A 15,944-nucleotide genomic window follows, 5' to 3' on the forward strand; every position below is an offset into this window, starting at 1 on the left:
GTGTTTTGGTTTCTGCCTCACTGGTTCAGACCCAGCGTGACACCTTACTGGTGCCACTCTTTTTCACTAGGGTATCATGATCACTCACTCCCCAAAGGGCAGTGGTTCTTGTGCCCATGTTTCCATTTCTCAACCTCCTGACCTGAGCTGTCTGGTGTGTGCGGCTTCAACCCCTCCCTGCCCGGGTTATCACCAAGCTGTATACCACAGTGACGTACAATTTGCAGTGTCTCTCTCCTCAGGATGCCTCTTATCAGGCTCAGGTTCGAGAAACAGTGAGAAACTGTCTGTCCCAAGTGAAAGAGTTCTTCCAGCAAACAGCCGAGGACTGTAACCGAGAAGTGGGAATTTCATTCTCCCTGATCACGACGCAGCTGAACGAGGGGAAGAGATTGGCTGTGATGAGTTGCGAGCACAGCGTGCACAAGTGGGGATTGCCTGTAAGTTCTGGGCGTTTTTATTGAACCGATGGCTTCGTAACCTGTTCTTCAGAACCTGTTAACAGCGGCCAGCAGCAGTTAACATCACCTTTCCCACACACCCCGTCTATTGCACAGCAGGTCAATAGTGTGTTGGTGTGTATCCCAACCCGATCCTACATCCCCACAGCCTTAGTTAAATCAATTCAGGAAGCCATCCTACTGTCCCCACACTCTCTGTACAGGCCAGTATCAAATCTAAGTTCCTCCCACTGCCCTGCGCTCTCCCCAATGCCTCTTATCCAAAATAATTGGTTAAGTACTTGAAACAAAGGTTGTCAGTGCCATATGTAATGGGGCAGGGGAGGTAATTCAACAAATTGGTTACCTCTTTCAAAGAGCTAGCACTGGCATGATCGGCAAATGGCCTGCAGTGAAGCTGAGAGCTGGCTGTAGTCGCCTGTGGCCTGATGCTAGCCTGCAGCCCCGGCCCTCACCGTGCAGTACGATCGCCTCTGGCCTGATGCTAGCCTGTAGCCCTGGCCGTCACCATGCTGTACGGTCACCTGTAGCACCGATTGCCCCTGTGTAGTGTACTCGCCAGTAGCCCTGGTCCTCCTATTCATTGTGCTGAGCTGGAGCCTCAGCTCCCTGGGCCCAATGAGTGAGCTATTGCTTTCCCAGGAGTAATCTTTCTTTCTCTTTACCTCTCCTGTGTGCCAATTAGCACCCCAGCGGATACCCGTATCCAACCTATAAGGCTGCATGTGACCGTGATGGGAGTTTTATCTCACCTGCCTATGGAGCTGTTGACTTCAATGAGGAGCTGACCTCCCCAATGTTCATTCCCCTCACAGTCGTCTGGAGTGAGGTGTTCAGGTAAATCAGCTGAATCTGGGAGTCTCTACTAACTCTACTAGGTTGGGGGCCAGGGGCAGGGGCAGGGGAAGGAGGAAACAGGGCAGGCAGGAAGTACAGTGAGTGTCAAGTGAAGTTATCTCTTCAGAAGGAGAAGTAGAAAAGCAGAATCTGTTTTAAATTGTGAGCAAGGGGAAATGTTCTGATGGGATGGTGGGGTCCATGTACATTTTGATATAACAAGTTAATATGCATGTACAGCAAGGTGGTAGGGACTGAGATGGCACTTTAGCTTTTATTAAAAAGGAAGTGGAATGAAGAATTCTCACTGCACTTATTTGTGGGCACTGGTGTCACCTGAAGCCCTTGTGGTCTCTGTCCCGAAGAAAGATGTACTTAATGCAACAACATTGATTAGACTGGCACCAAAGATGAGATGCAATCCTACGATGAGAGGCTTTTTATTCACTCATTGGACATGGGTGTTGCCAACTCACCAACATTTCTTGCCCATCCCTGGTTGCCCCTTGAGAAGGTGGTGTTGAGCTACCTTCTTAAATGACTACAGCCTTCCTGCTGTGAGTTGACACACAATACCCTGAGGGAGCGAATTCCAGGATTTTGATTCAGTGACAATGAAGGGATGATATAATTCCAAGTCAGGACAGTGAGTGACTTGGCGGGGAGTTTGCAGGGGGTGGTGTTCCCATGTATCGCAGCCCTTGTCCTTCTAGATGGTAGTAGTTGTGGGTTTTGGAAGGTGCAGTCTGAGGATCTTTGGGGAATTTCTACAGGGCATCTTGTAGATAGTACACACTGCTGCTGCATTTGAGTATCAGTGGTAGAGGGAGTGGATGTTTGCGGAGGTTGTGCTAATCACGTGCTGGATAGTGTCAAGATTCTCGAGTGATGCTGGGGCTGCACCCATCCAGGCAAGTGAGGAGTATCCCATCACACTCCTGACCTGTGTGTTGTAGATGGTGGGCTGGCTTTGGGGAGTCAGGAGGTGAGTGACTTGCTGCAGTATTCCTGGTGTCTAACTTGCTCTTGTAGCAGCTGTTTATGTGGTGAGTCCAGTTGAGTTTCTGGTCAATGATAACCCCCAGGATATTGATAGTGAGGGATTCAGTGATGGTAACACCATTGAATGTCAAGGGACAGTGGTTAGATTTTGTTTTTTTTTTATTGATAATGGCCATAGCCTGGCAATTGTGTGGCACAAATGTTACTTGCCACTTGTCAGCCCAAACCTGGATATTGTCCAGATATTTTTGCATTTGAATAGGGACTGCCTCAGTATCTGATGAGTTGCAAATGGTACTGAACATTGTGCATTTATCTATGAGCACTTTTGAACTTATGATGGAGCTGAGATGTTTGACCTCCAACACCCACAACCATCTTCCTACATGCCAGATATGACTCCAACCAGAAACAAAACAAAGAAACAAAGAAACCGACAGCACAGGAACAGGCCCTTCGGCCCTCCAAGCCTGCGCCGATCAAGATCCTCTGTCTAACCTGTCATCTATTTTCTAACGGTCTGTGTCCATTTGCTCCCTGCCCGTCCATGTACCCGTCCAAATATATCTTAAAAGACGCTAACGTGTCTGCGTCTACCACCTCTGCTGGCAACGCGTTCCAGGCACCCACCACCCTCTGTGTAAAGAACTTCCCACGCATATCTCCCTTAAACTTTCCTCCTCTCACTTTGAACTCATGACCCCTAGTAATTGAGTCCCCCACTCTGGGGAAGAGCTTCTTGCTATCCACCCTGTCTATACCCCTCATGATTTTGTAGACCTCAATCTGCAGAAGAGAGACTCACCAGTACCCATTAATTCCAGATCTGCTCAGGGTCCTTGATGCCACACACGGTTGAATGCAGCCTTGATGTCAAGGGCTGTCACTCACATCACCACTGGAATGCAGCTCTTTTAAATTTATTGAATACTTTGCCGCAAAGGATTATTTAAGACTGACATTGATAGATTTGTGGAGACTCGGAGAAGTGCGGAGTTGAACTCATTGAAAATGTTGCATATTGACAATCTCAAGGATGTTGGCATAGTGCAGAAAAATGAGGTGAATGGTTAGCTATGATGTACTGAAGTGAGGGAACTGACTCAAAGTGATTTCCTTTCGGTTCCTGCTGTCCTCTGATGTTGCAGAGCTGGAGGGAGGCGAGGCATGGTTTAGACTGGGACAGAGTGTGGGAATGAGTACTGGCAGGTGAGGCGTGGGTGATTGGGTCTGTTCTCCTTGTTTGAGTGGGGGAATGAGTGCTAGCAGTGAGGGGAGGGGAGAGTGGATGGGGTGGGGGATTTTTTTTCTGTTCTCCTTGTCTGACAGTTGCTTGGCTCGGTTTCCCCGGGCACGCAGTGACTCCCACCTCTGCAGCAAGTCGGTGTTCCATCATTTGCACAAGTTCAAGGCGGCCGTGCTCGTCAACCTCCGCCATTTCTTCAGTGACCTGAAGCAGCGGCTGTATCGGATTGAGGGGGACACACAGCCTGTGGATTACATCCTGAGGCAGCAGCTCCCTGCAGTGGAAGCCAAGGTCAGTGCGGAGTATTCTTGCTGTCTGCTGCATGTGGCGTGATGCAGGAACAACCCCCCCCACCAATCCCTCTGTCAGAGATGAGTTCACACCCTCCTCCCTCCTGCCTCCAACCAGTCAGTCAAGCTACCTGGTTTAAAGTTTGAAGTCTGTCTGTTAACTGTTACTCATCATCAACTGGTGCATTATGCATGGCAATACCCCCACCAATCAGAGTCCACGAGCCAACCAGTCACCTCTCTCCTCCCTTGCAGTGTAATCTAACATTTTGGTGGCCCAGGGTCAAATCTCAGCGTGGCAGATGGTGGATTTTGAATTCAGTAAAAATCTGGAATTAGAAATAGAATGCTAACTGTTGTTGGAAAAACCCCATCTGGGTCACTAATGTCCCTCGGGAATAGAAATCTACAATCCTTACGCAGTCTGGCTTTCATGAGACTCCAGACCCACAGCAAATGGGGTTGACTCTCAATAGCCCTCTGACACTCGGTTGAATCAAAATCTCTAAAACGCCTCAAAGGGAATAAAGCCGGACGGACCACATGCTGTTGGTCTGGGAGAAGTGACAATGCCAAACACTTCCCTGCCAACATTCTACAGTCCTCCTTACTAATGTCGGGGAGCTAGAGCCAAAATACAGAATGACACGAAAATTGGAACTGGATTGGACATCAAAGGAGGTTACTTCAGAGTACATCAGGATCTTGATCCAATAGGCCGAGGAGTCGCAGGTGGAGTTTAATTTACGTAAATGCATTTTAGAATGGGAAATCAGGGCAGGACCTATACACTTAATGATAAGGTTCTGGGGATTGTTACTGAACAGAGAGACCCTGGAGTGCAGGTTCATAGCTTCTTGGAAGTGGAATCACAGGTTTGGTATACTTACCTTTATTTGTCAGTGCGTTGAGTACAGGAGTTCGGAGGTCATGTTGCAGCTGTACAAGGCATTGGTTAGGTGACTTTTGGAACATTGCGTACACTTCTGGTCTTCCTCCGAAGGAGGGATGTTTGAAATTTGAAAGGGTTCAGAAAAGATTTGCCAGGATGTTGCCAGGTTGGAGGGTTTGAGCCAAAAGGAGAGACTGAATAGGCTGGGGTTATTTTCCCTGGATCAGTGGAGGCTGAGGGATGATGTTATAGAGGTTTACAAAATCATGAGGGGCATGAGTAGGGTAAATAGCCACAGTCTTTTCCCTGGGGTGGGGCAAGTCCAAAACTAGAGGGGCATAGGTTTAAGGTGAGAGGGGAAAGATTTAAAATTACATGAGGGGCAATATTTTCACATAAAGGATGGTGTGTGTATCGAATGAGCTGCTGTAGGAAGTGGTGGAGGCTGCTACAATTACAACATTTTAAAAGCCGTTTGGATGGGTATGTGAATAGGAAGCATTTAGAGGGAGTTAGGCCAAATGTTGGTAAATAGGACAAGATTAATTTAAGATATCTGGTTGGCATGTACGAGTTGGACCGAAGGGTCTGTTTCCGTGCTGTATATCTCTTCAACTGTAAGACTGTTACAACATCCCAAATGTCATTATCACCATCCATGAATGTGTCCTGTCCCACTGGCAACACAGACCCAGCTGAGGTGGTGACACAGTGGTATACAATCAGGAGGGAGTTGCTTTGACATTGAACATGGACCCCATGAAGCCCTGTGGCTTCAGGTTAAACATGGGCAAGGAAACCTCCTGCTGATTACCACATACCGCCCTCCCTCAGCTGATGGTTCAGTATTCCTCAATATTGAGCAACACTTAGAGGAAGCACTGAGGATGGCAAGGGTACAAAATGTACTCTGGGTGGGGGATTTCAATGTCCACTACCAAGAGTGGCTCAGCAGCATTACTACTGATAGAGCTGGTCAGGTCCTAAAGGACATCGCTGCTCGACTGGGTCTGCGGCAGCTGGTGAGGGAACCAACAAGAGAGAAAAACATATTTGACCACACCCTTGCCAATCTGCCAGCTGCAGATGCATCTGTCCATGACAGTACCGGTAAGAGTGACCATCGCCCAGTCCTTGTGGAGACAAAGTCCTACCTTCACATTGAGAATAACCTCCATCGTGTTGTGTAACACTATCCCCGTGCTCAATGGGACAGACTTCACACAAATCTAGCAACTCAAGACTGGGCATCCATGAGGCGCTGTGGGTCATCAACAGCAGCAGAATTGTACTCCAGCACCATCTGTAACCTCATGGCTTGGTATATTCCCCACTCAACTATTACCGTCAAGCCAGGGGATCAACTCTGGTTCAGTGGAGAGTGCAGGGGGGCAGGCCAGGAGCAGCACCAGGCAGATCTGAAGATGAGGCATCAGCCTGGTGAAGCCACCAAACAGGATTACTTACACACCAAACAATGTAAGCAGCGAGTGACAGACAGAACTAAGCAACCCCACAACGAATGGATCAGATCTAAGCTCTGCAGTCCTGCCACGTCCAGTCGTGAATGCTGGTGGACAATTAAACAACTCAGTGAAGGAGGAACCTGTATAATATCCCCATCCTCAATGATGAAAGAGCCCAGCACATTAGTGCAAAAGAAGCATTCGCAGCAATCTTCAGCCATGTTTGCTGACTGGATGATCCATCTTGGCCTCATCCTATGCTCTCCAGCATCATAGATACCAGTCTTCAGCCAATTTGATTCATTTTACATGATATCAAGAAATGGTTGGAGACACTGGATTGTGCAAAGGCTACGGGCCCTGACAACATTCTGCAATAGTACTGAAGACTTGTGCTCCAGAACTTGCCAGTCCCCTGGCCAAGCTGTTCCAGTGCAGTTACAACACTGGCATCTACCTGACAATGTGGAAAATTGTCCAGGTATGTCCTGTACATAAAAAGCAGGACAAATCCAACCCGGCCAGTTACCGCCCCATCAGTCTCCTCTCGATCATCAGCAAAGTGATGGAAGGTGTCAGTAACAGGGCTGTCAAGCAGCTCCTGCTCAGTAATAACCTGCTCAGTGACGCCCAGTTTGGGTTCCACCAGGGCCACTCAGCTCCTGACCTCATTACAGCCTCCGTTCAAACATGGACAAAAGAGCTGAATTCCAGAGGGTGAGGTGAGAGTGACAGCCCTTGATATCAAAGCTGCATTTGACCGAGTGTGGCATCCAGGAGCCCAACCAAAAAAACTGGAATCGATTTGGTACGAGGGGAAAGTCTGTCCACTGGTTGGAGTCAGACCTGACACACAGGAAGATGGTTGTGGTTGTGGGAGGTCCATATGCTCATCCAATGACGACTTAAATGTACCTAAAGTTGGCGAATCTACTACCGCTGCAGGCAAAGCGTTCCATTCCCTTACTACTCTCTGAGTAAAGAAACTACCTCTGACATCTGTCCTATACCTTTCACCCCTCAATTTAAAGCTATGCCCCCTCGTGCTTGCCGTCACCATCCTAGGAAAAAGGCTCTCCGTATCCCTCCAATCTAACCCTCTGATTATTTTATATGTTTCAATTAAGTCACCTCTCAACCTTCTTCTCTCTAATGAAAACAGCCTCAAGTCCCTCAGCCTTTCCTTGTAAGACCTTCCCTCTATACCAGGCAACAGCCTAGTAATTCTCCTCTGCACCCTTTCCAAAGCTTCCACATCCTTCTTATAATGCGGTGACCAGAACTGTACACAATACTCCAAGTGCGGCCGCACCAGAGTTTTGTACAGCTGTAGCATAACCTCTTGGTCCCGGAACTTGATCCCTCTATTAATAAAAGCTAAAACACCTAATGCCTTCTTAACAGCCCTGTCAACCTGGGTGGCAATTTTCAAGGACCTGTGTACATGGACACCGAGATCTCTCTGCTCATCTACATTACCAAGAATCTTACCATTAGCCCAGTACTCTGCCTCCTGGTTACTCCTTCCAATGTGCATCACCTCACACTTGTCTGCATTAAACTCCATTTGCCACCTCTCAGCCCAGCTCTGCAGCTTATCTATGTCTCTCTGCAACCTACAGCATCCTTCGTCACTATCCACAACTCCACCGACCTTAGTGTCATCTGCAAATTTACTAACTCATCCTTCTACGCCCTTATCCAGGTCATTTATAAAAATGACAAACAGCAGTGGACTCAACACTGACCCTTGCAGTACACCACTAGTAACTGGTCTCCAGGATGAACATTTCCCATCACCTACCACCCTCTGTCTTCTTCAGCAAGCCAATTTCCGATCCAAACTTCTATGTCTCCCACAATTCCATTCCTCTGCATTTTGTACAATAGCCTACTGTGGGGAACCTTATCGAACGCCTTGCTGAAATCCATATACACCACATCAACCGGTTTACTCTCATCTACCTGTTTGGTCACCCTCTCAAAGAACTCAATAAGGTTCGTGAGGCACGACCTTCCCTTCACAAAACCGTGCTGACTATCCCTAATCAATTTATTCTTTTCTAGATGATTATAAATCCTATCCCTTATAACCTTTTCCAACACTTTATCAACAACTGAGGTAAGGCTCACTGGTCTATCATTACCAGGGTTGTCTCTACTCCCCTTCTTGAACAGGGGAAACACCTTTGCTATCCTCCAGTCATCTGGCACTATTCCTGTAGACAATGACGAGTTAAAGATCAATGTCAAAGGCTCGGCAATCTCCTCCCTGGCTTCCCAGAGGATCCGAGAATAAATCCCATCCGGCCCAGGGGACTTATCTATCTTCACCCTCTGTAGGATTTCTAATACCTCTTCCTTGTGAACCTCAATCCCACCTAGTCTAGTAGCCTGTATCTCCGTATTCTCCTCGACAACATTGTCGTTTTCTAGAGTGAATACTGTTGAAAAATATTCATTTAGCGATGGGTCGATGGACTGCAGCGGCTCAAGATAGCAGCTCAGCATCATCTTCTGAAGGGGTGACTAGAGACTTATCATAAATGGGGCGTCCATGTCCCATGAGTGAAATCAAAAAATGTTGGCTTTCTCTTAGAAATTGTATTCTTGCAAATTGTTCTGATGGGTGCCATGCAATAAGCTTTGACAAATGTGTCTTTTTTCAGCAGTAAAGGATAAAGTTTAACGTTATTTCAAATTGGAAAACAAAGTGTCAACCTGATTTCAAGCAGTATCTATTGCAGATACTCATGTCAAGTGACAAGTCATTTAAATTTTTTTGAATCAGCAATTGTATGTGCTTGTCACTGCCCATCCTGAATTTCTCTGTTGACAGTTCAGAGACAACAACATTGCTGAGAGTCTGGAGTCATGTGTACATCAGGCCTGGTAAGGAGGGGAGATTTATTTGACTAAAGGACATTATTGTACAAAAAGGTGGGTTTTTGTTTTACAACAATGAATAATTTGTGTAGTTACCATTAGGCTACCAGATGGCCTCAATAATAATGACTACTATGTTCCAAAATTGAATCCAAATGTTACCATCTGAAGTGGTAGGGTTCCAACCTTGTTCCCCAGATACAGCTTCAGTCATGTGTTACTCAGCCAGTGACAGTGTTACTATGCAGTGTCCACTATGGACAGTAATACACAAGCTTCCGTGCAAGGACTGCGACAAACATTACGCTGGACAGACAGGAAGTAAACTGGGGATGAGAACACATGAACATCAACTCGCAACAAAAAATTACAACCAATACTCACTCATCTCCATACATACAGATAAGGTGAACCACCAGTTCAGTTGGGACAACATCAGGATTCTAGGACAGGCCAAACAGAGACAAGCACGGGAATTTCTAGAGGCCTGGTTCTCCACCAAGAAAGCCATCAATAAACACACAGAACTACACTCTATATATGCACCAAGGAAAACTGGAAATGTGGTAATCAAATCCAATGGACTCCAGAGTTTAAATACCCGGCAGGAAAACGCAACGGCACTTCATCAGAGGCTGCACTGATGATGTTACCCAGCAGGGGGTAAGGAAATGTCTGCACACTAATGGACCAGCTCAGCAAGTGAACCAATCACAACATCCATCACCCGAGCTACAAATCTACTCGAGAATATTAGCCATTTTCCATAGGTGGCATGGTGGCTCAGTGGTTAGCACTGTTGCACCTCAGTGCCAGGGATCCAGGCTCAATTCCAACCTTAGGAGACTGTCTGTGTAGGGTTTGCACGTTCTCCCTGCGTCTGTGTGGGTTTCCTCCTGGGGCTCCGGTTTCATCGCAGTCAAAAGGTTAGGGCGGATTGGCCTTGCTAAATTGCCCGTAGCGTCCAGGGATGTGCAGATTTGGGTGGATTGGCCGTGGGAAATGCAGGGTTACAGCGATAGGGTGGGATCACCTTTGGAGGGTTGGTGAGGACTCGATGGGCTGAATGGCCTGCTTATACACTGTAGGGATTCTGTGGGAATGTAGTGAGGAGATTTAATTGAAAATTTTAAAATAATTTTCAACAGAGCAATGAAACTGTTCTGATTACTGAAGGGATGACAAACCAGAGGATAATTGTCAAATGAAGCAACAATGACATGATGAGAAAGATTTCCCACAGGGAGTGGACAGGGCCTGGTGTGCACAGCCTGTGTGGGGGGTACAGGCAGCTTCAAATAAAGCCATCAAGAGGAATTGAATAATTTATCTGAAGAGGATAAAACAGAGAGAATGGTACTCAGTAAATTGTTTTGATGGAGCTAGCATGGACTATGAGCTGAAGGTTGTCCTGTGCACTGGACCGAATTCTCTCATCTGTCAGCACTGTGTCACAGTATCTCACATCTTGTCGCTATGTTGCTTGTCATTATTGTTTATGCTCTAAGAAACAAGGTCAGATTGGTAGTCAAGACAGATTGTCCCCAGTGGAAACATACAGGCCCAGGGATCTCTCTCTCTCTCTTTTTCTCTCTCTTTTTCTCTCTCTTTTTCTCTCTCTTTTTCTCTCTCTCTCTCTCTCTCTCTCTCTCACATCACTTGCTCTCTCCCTCACTCCTTCATTCCTTCACTCCCTGTCACACTCAGTCTCATGCTTCGCTCACTTTCTCTCTCTCCCTCATACACTCTCATTCTGTCCTTCATACTCTGTCTTCTCCCCCTTCATACTTTCTCACTGTTTCTCTCTCTCTTTCCCTCCCTCACAGTTGCAGAACTTTACCTTGATGTTGATGGTGGACATCACTGCACGTCAGCGCGTTGTCTCCAGGATATTGACACCAACTATTCAAAGGGAAATGATACCTGCCTACAAAGGTAAGGTGCTGTGCAGCCAGTGGGTCGGTGCCGAGGGGACGCCGCGCTATCCTGTTTTGCGTATTGGGAGCTACATTACAACAACACAAATGTCATAAATGCTTCCTTTGCTGTAGGGAACTCTGAGGAATGTTAGGGCCCCGAAAGGTGCCATGGAAATGCCGATCTTTGCGTTCTCCAGTACTAATGTTTGCTAGGAGTTGGGTGGTGGGGTGGTAGGAGGAGATTTACACAGTGTGCCTTTTTAACCCCTGTCTCCCTCCAGCGTGTCAGTCTGAATCTGGATCAGGTTCCTTTGGCCGGATGAAATCCCACATGGAGCAGTTCGTCCGGGAGCACAGAGACCGCGTCTTCTGTACTGCCTCCCGGAAACTCACGGAGCAACTCAGCCTGCTACAGGTCAGAGGTCAGGGACAAGGGTTCCTGGTGAGGGGTCAGGGATTCCAGTGAAGCATTATAGCGGGGTATGAGGGAGGGGGGTGGGGGGGGATGCTGGTGGCAGTGGTCAGATGTCACCAGTGAATACGACCAGTCCATTGCCTCCCCTAGGCGGGACGAGTTTGTTTTGGGATTAAGTTTGGTTTGGACTGAAGGCTCTGTTTCTGTACTGTATGACTATATGACTCTTGGAAAAGAAGGAGATTCTGAGGAGAGAATATAGGAAGTTGGGCAGGAATACATAAAGGACGGCGGCAATATCTGGATTACTCCCGGTGCCACAACCTAGTGAGGGTAGGAATTGGAGGATAAAGAAGATGAATGCGTGGCCAAGGAGCTGGTACATATTTTTAGATCATTGGAATTTCTTCTGGGGTAGAAGTGACCTGTTTAAGAGGGATGGGTTGCCTGAATTTGAAGGGGACCAATATACTGGTGGGCCGATTTGCTAGAACTGTTTGGGAGGATTTCAACTAGTAAAGTGGAAGGGTGGGGGGTTGATTTTGTAGGGGTGTGACCTATGGAGATAGTGAGGAAAGAGGGCAGCCTGAGACTGATACAGTTGGGAAAATGGATAAGTCAAACAGTCAGAGCAGGCAGGAGTAAAGCAGAGAATGAGAAAGGGCTGATAGACTAATCTGCATTTATTTCAATGCAAGAGGCCTAACAGGTAAGGCTCTGAATTCATCCGCATGGGATTGGGATGTCATAGCACTCAGACGTGGCTGAGGGATGGATAGGACTGGCAGCTTGATGCAATAGGAAGGATAGAAAGTAGGGCAAGAGAGGAGGAGGTATGGTGTTTATGATTAGTGATAAAGGGGAGGATATTCTTGGGATTACGTTCAGTGAAGTTATTTGGGTGGAATTGAGAAATAAGAAAGGGATGCTCACTTTGTTGGGATTGTAATGTAGGATACCCCCACCCCTGTAGTCAACCAGAAATTGAAAATCAAATTTATAGGGATGTCTTAGTTATCTGTAAGTGTAATAGGGTGGTTATGGTAGAGGATTGTAACTTTCCCAACTTAATCTGGGACTGCCGTAGCGTTGAGGGCTTGGATGGAGAGGAATTTAAATGCGTACAGGAAAATACGTACCGGAGAAGATGCAAAACTTGACCTACTCTTGGGGAAATGAGGCAGGGCAGGTGACTGAGGTGTCAATGGGGAAGCTCCTGGGGTCAGTGACCATAATTCTATTAGTTTTAAAATAGTGATGGAAAAGGATAGACTGGATCTAAAGGTTAAAGCTCTAAATTGGAGCAAGGCCAACTTTTGACTGTATTAGCCAAGAACTTTGAGAAGGTGATTAGGGGAGGCAGATGTTTGTAGTTGAAGGGATGGCTGGGAAACAGGAAGCTTTCAGAAATGAGTTAATGAGAACCTAGAGACAGCATATTCCTGTTAGGATGAAGGACAAGGCTAGTGGATATCAGGAATGCTAGATGATGAGAGAAATCGGGGTTTTGGTGAAGAAAAAGAAGGAAGCATGTATCTGCTTTAGACAGCAGGGATCAAGTGAATCCCTAGAAGAGCATAAAGGCAGTAGGCGTATACTTAAGAGGGAAATCAGGAGAACAAAAGGGGGATATGAGATAGATGCCACAAATAGGGTTAAGGAGAATCCAAAGGGATCCTACAGATGTGTTAGGGATAAAATGGTGATTATGGAGAGAATAGGGCCCCTTAAAGATCAGCAAGACCACCAATGTGCGGAGTCGCAGAGATCAGGGAGATACTAAGGGAATATTTTGCAACAGTGTGTTTCCTGTGGAGAAGTCATTGAGGTGGAGGCGCTGGTGTTGGACAAAGTCAGAAATCACACAACACCAAGTTCTAGTCCAACAGGTTTATTTGAGAACACAAGCTTTTGGAGCCTCACTCCTCCGCCAGGTGTTACTGAGAGAGGCAGTATCAGACACAGACCTTATAAATAAAAGATCAACGGGTCACACCACTGATGAGGATGTACTAAACAAACAGAAGATCCTCATAAATCTTTAATCATTTAGAAGGTGTTAATTAATATGTTTCTGTAATTCTTTTCAAGTCACCGACCTGAGAGAACTACAGGTTTTATCAGAGTAAAGAAAGAGGTGATATTTTAGGTCAGACGATACATGTTAGGTGTGAGGCCTTGATTAGAATCTGTTTGTGTTTTGGTTTGAAGTCAGACTGGTTTTATTTCTAAAGTAGGTATTTATAAAATGCCATATTGACTGACTGTCTATAAATTGCGTGCTTGACAGAAGCCTGAGGCTCCAAAAGCTTGTGTTTTCAAATAAACCCGTTGGACTGAAACCTGGTGTCATGTGATTTGTGACCCTGGAGAAGGATACGGAAGATAGCGAATATGGGGAAATAAATCGCACTATCTTGAAAAATGTCCAAATTACAGAGGAGGAGGTGCTAAAGGTTGGATAAGTTCCTGGGACCTGATGAGTTGTACCCTAGAACGGTGTGGGAAGGGAGGGAAGAGATTGCTGGGCCCCTCGCTGAGATATTTGTAACTTCAATAGCCACAGGTGAGATGCCGGAAGACTGGAGTTGGCTAACGTGGTACCACTGTTGAAGAAAGGTGGTAAGGAAAAGCCAGGGATCTGCAGACTGATGAGCCTGACATCGGTGGTGGGCAAGCTGTTGGAGGGAATCCTGAGGGACGGGATTTACATGCATTTGGAAAGGCCAGGATGGATTAGGGTTAGTCAACGTGGCTTTGTGTGTAGGAAATCATTTCTCACTAACTTGATTGAATTGTTTGAAGAAGTATTGAAGAGGATTGATGAGGGCAGAGTAGTAGATGTGATCTATATGGACTTCAGTCAGGCATTCAGCAAGGTTCCTCTAGGTAGATGGGTTAGCAAGGTTAGATCACGTGGAATACAGGGAGAACTAGCCATTTGAATACAGAACTGCTCGAAGGTGGGGCAGAGGGTGGTGGAGGAGGGTTGCTTCTCAGGCTGGAGGTCTGTGACCAGCAGTGTGCCACAGGATCAGAGCTGTGTCCACTGCTTTTTGTCATTTTATATAAATGATTTGGATGTGATCATAGGAGATATGGTTAGCAGAATTTGCAGATGACACCAAAGTTGGAGGTGTAGCGGACAGTGAGGAAAGTTACTTCAGAGCACAGTGAGATTTTGATCAGATGGGCCAAGGAGTGGCAGATGGAGCTTAATTTAGATAACTGTGAGGTGCTGCATTTTGGAAAGGCAAATCAGGGCAGGACTTATACACTTAATTGTAAGCCCCTGGGGAGTGTTGCTGAACAAAGAGACCTTGGAGTGCAGGTTCATAGTTCCTTGAAAGCGGAGTTGCAGGTAGTTGGGATAGTGAAGGCAGCGTTTAGTATGCTTTACCTTCATTGGGCAGTGCAAGGAGCTTTTTCCCAGAGTGACGGACTCAATTACTAGGGGTCATGAGTTCAAAGTGAGAGGAGGAAAGTTTAAGGGAGATATGCGTGGAAAGTTCATTACACAGAGGGTGGTGGGTGCCTGGAACGCATTGCCAGCGGAGATGGTAGATGCAGATGTGATAGTGTCTTTTAAGATGTATCTGGACAGATGGGCGGGGAGCAAATGGACACAGACCCTTAGAAAATAGGCGACAGGTTTAGATAGAGGATCTGGATCAGCGCAGGCTTGGAGGGCTGAAGGGCCTGTTCCTGTGCTGTAATTTTCTTTGTTCTTTGAGTTGGGAGGTCATGTTGGGGCTGTACAAGGCATTAGCCAGGCTGCTGTTGGAATACTGCATGCAGTTCTGATCTCCCTGCTATAGGAAGGATGTTGTGAAACTTGAAATGGTTCTGAAAAGATTTACAAGGAAGTTGCCAGGTTTGGAGGGCTGGAGCTATAGGGAGAGGCTGGATTGGCTGGGGCTGTTTTCCCTGGAGTGTCGGAGCCTGAGGGGTGACCTTGTAGAAGTTTATAAAATTATGAAGGGCGTGGATAGGGTCAATAGCCAAAGTCTTTTCCCTGGGTGGGGGAGTCCAAAACTCGAGGGCATAGGTTTAAGGTGAGAGGGGAAAGGATTTAAAATTGACGCAAGGGGTAACTTTTTTCACACAGAGGGTGGGATGAACTGCCAGAGGAAGTGGTGGAGGCTGGTACAGTTACAGCATTTAAAAGGCATCTGCTGGGGACACAAATAGGAAGAGTTTAGAGGGAGAGAGATAATGGACTCCATCTTCGGTCCACCTCCCCCTCTCTCCCTATTTATTCCAGTTCCCTCCCCCCATCCCCCTCTCTGATGAAGGGTCTAGGCCCGAAACGTCAGCTTTTGTGCTCCTGAGATGCTGCTGGGCCTGCTGTGTTCATCCAGCCTCACATTTTATCATCTCAGAGTTTAGAGGGATATGGGCTAAATGCTGGTAAATGGGACTAGATTAATTTAGGATTCCTGGTCTGCATAGGCGAGTTGGACTGAAGGGTCTGTTTCTGTGCTGTGCATCTTGATGATTGCCCTTGATTCCAGTGATTTATCAGGAATT

The 15,944-nt window shown here is 46.7% G+C and overlaps 1 protein-coding gene across 1 annotated transcript in view; it reads left to right on the plus strand.

Annotated features, from left to right (window-relative positions):
- Nucleotides 1–15,944, plus strand: part of LOC125463041 (uncharacterized) — a 96,261-nt gene that overhangs the window by 53,864 nt on the left and 26,453 nt on the right. The window contains exons 18-22 of the mRNA XM_059640678.1: nt 243–440; nt 1,147–1,298; nt 3,660–3,837; nt 10,907–11,015; nt 11,281–11,414. Coding sequence (XP_059496661.1) covers nt 243–440; nt 1,147–1,298; nt 3,660–3,837; nt 10,907–11,015; nt 11,281–11,414 — 771 coding nt within the window. The remainder of the gene's footprint in view (nt 1–242; nt 441–1,146; nt 1,299–3,659; nt 3,838–10,906; nt 11,016–11,280; nt 11,415–15,944) is intronic.

Source organism: Stegostoma tigrinum, chromosome 2, assembly GCF_030684315.1.
Source record: "Stegostoma tigrinum isolate sSteTig4 chromosome 2, sSteTig4.hap1, whole genome shotgun sequence".
NCBI lineage: Eukaryota > Metazoa > Chordata > Chondrichthyes > Orectolobiformes > Stegostomatidae > Stegostoma > Stegostoma tigrinum.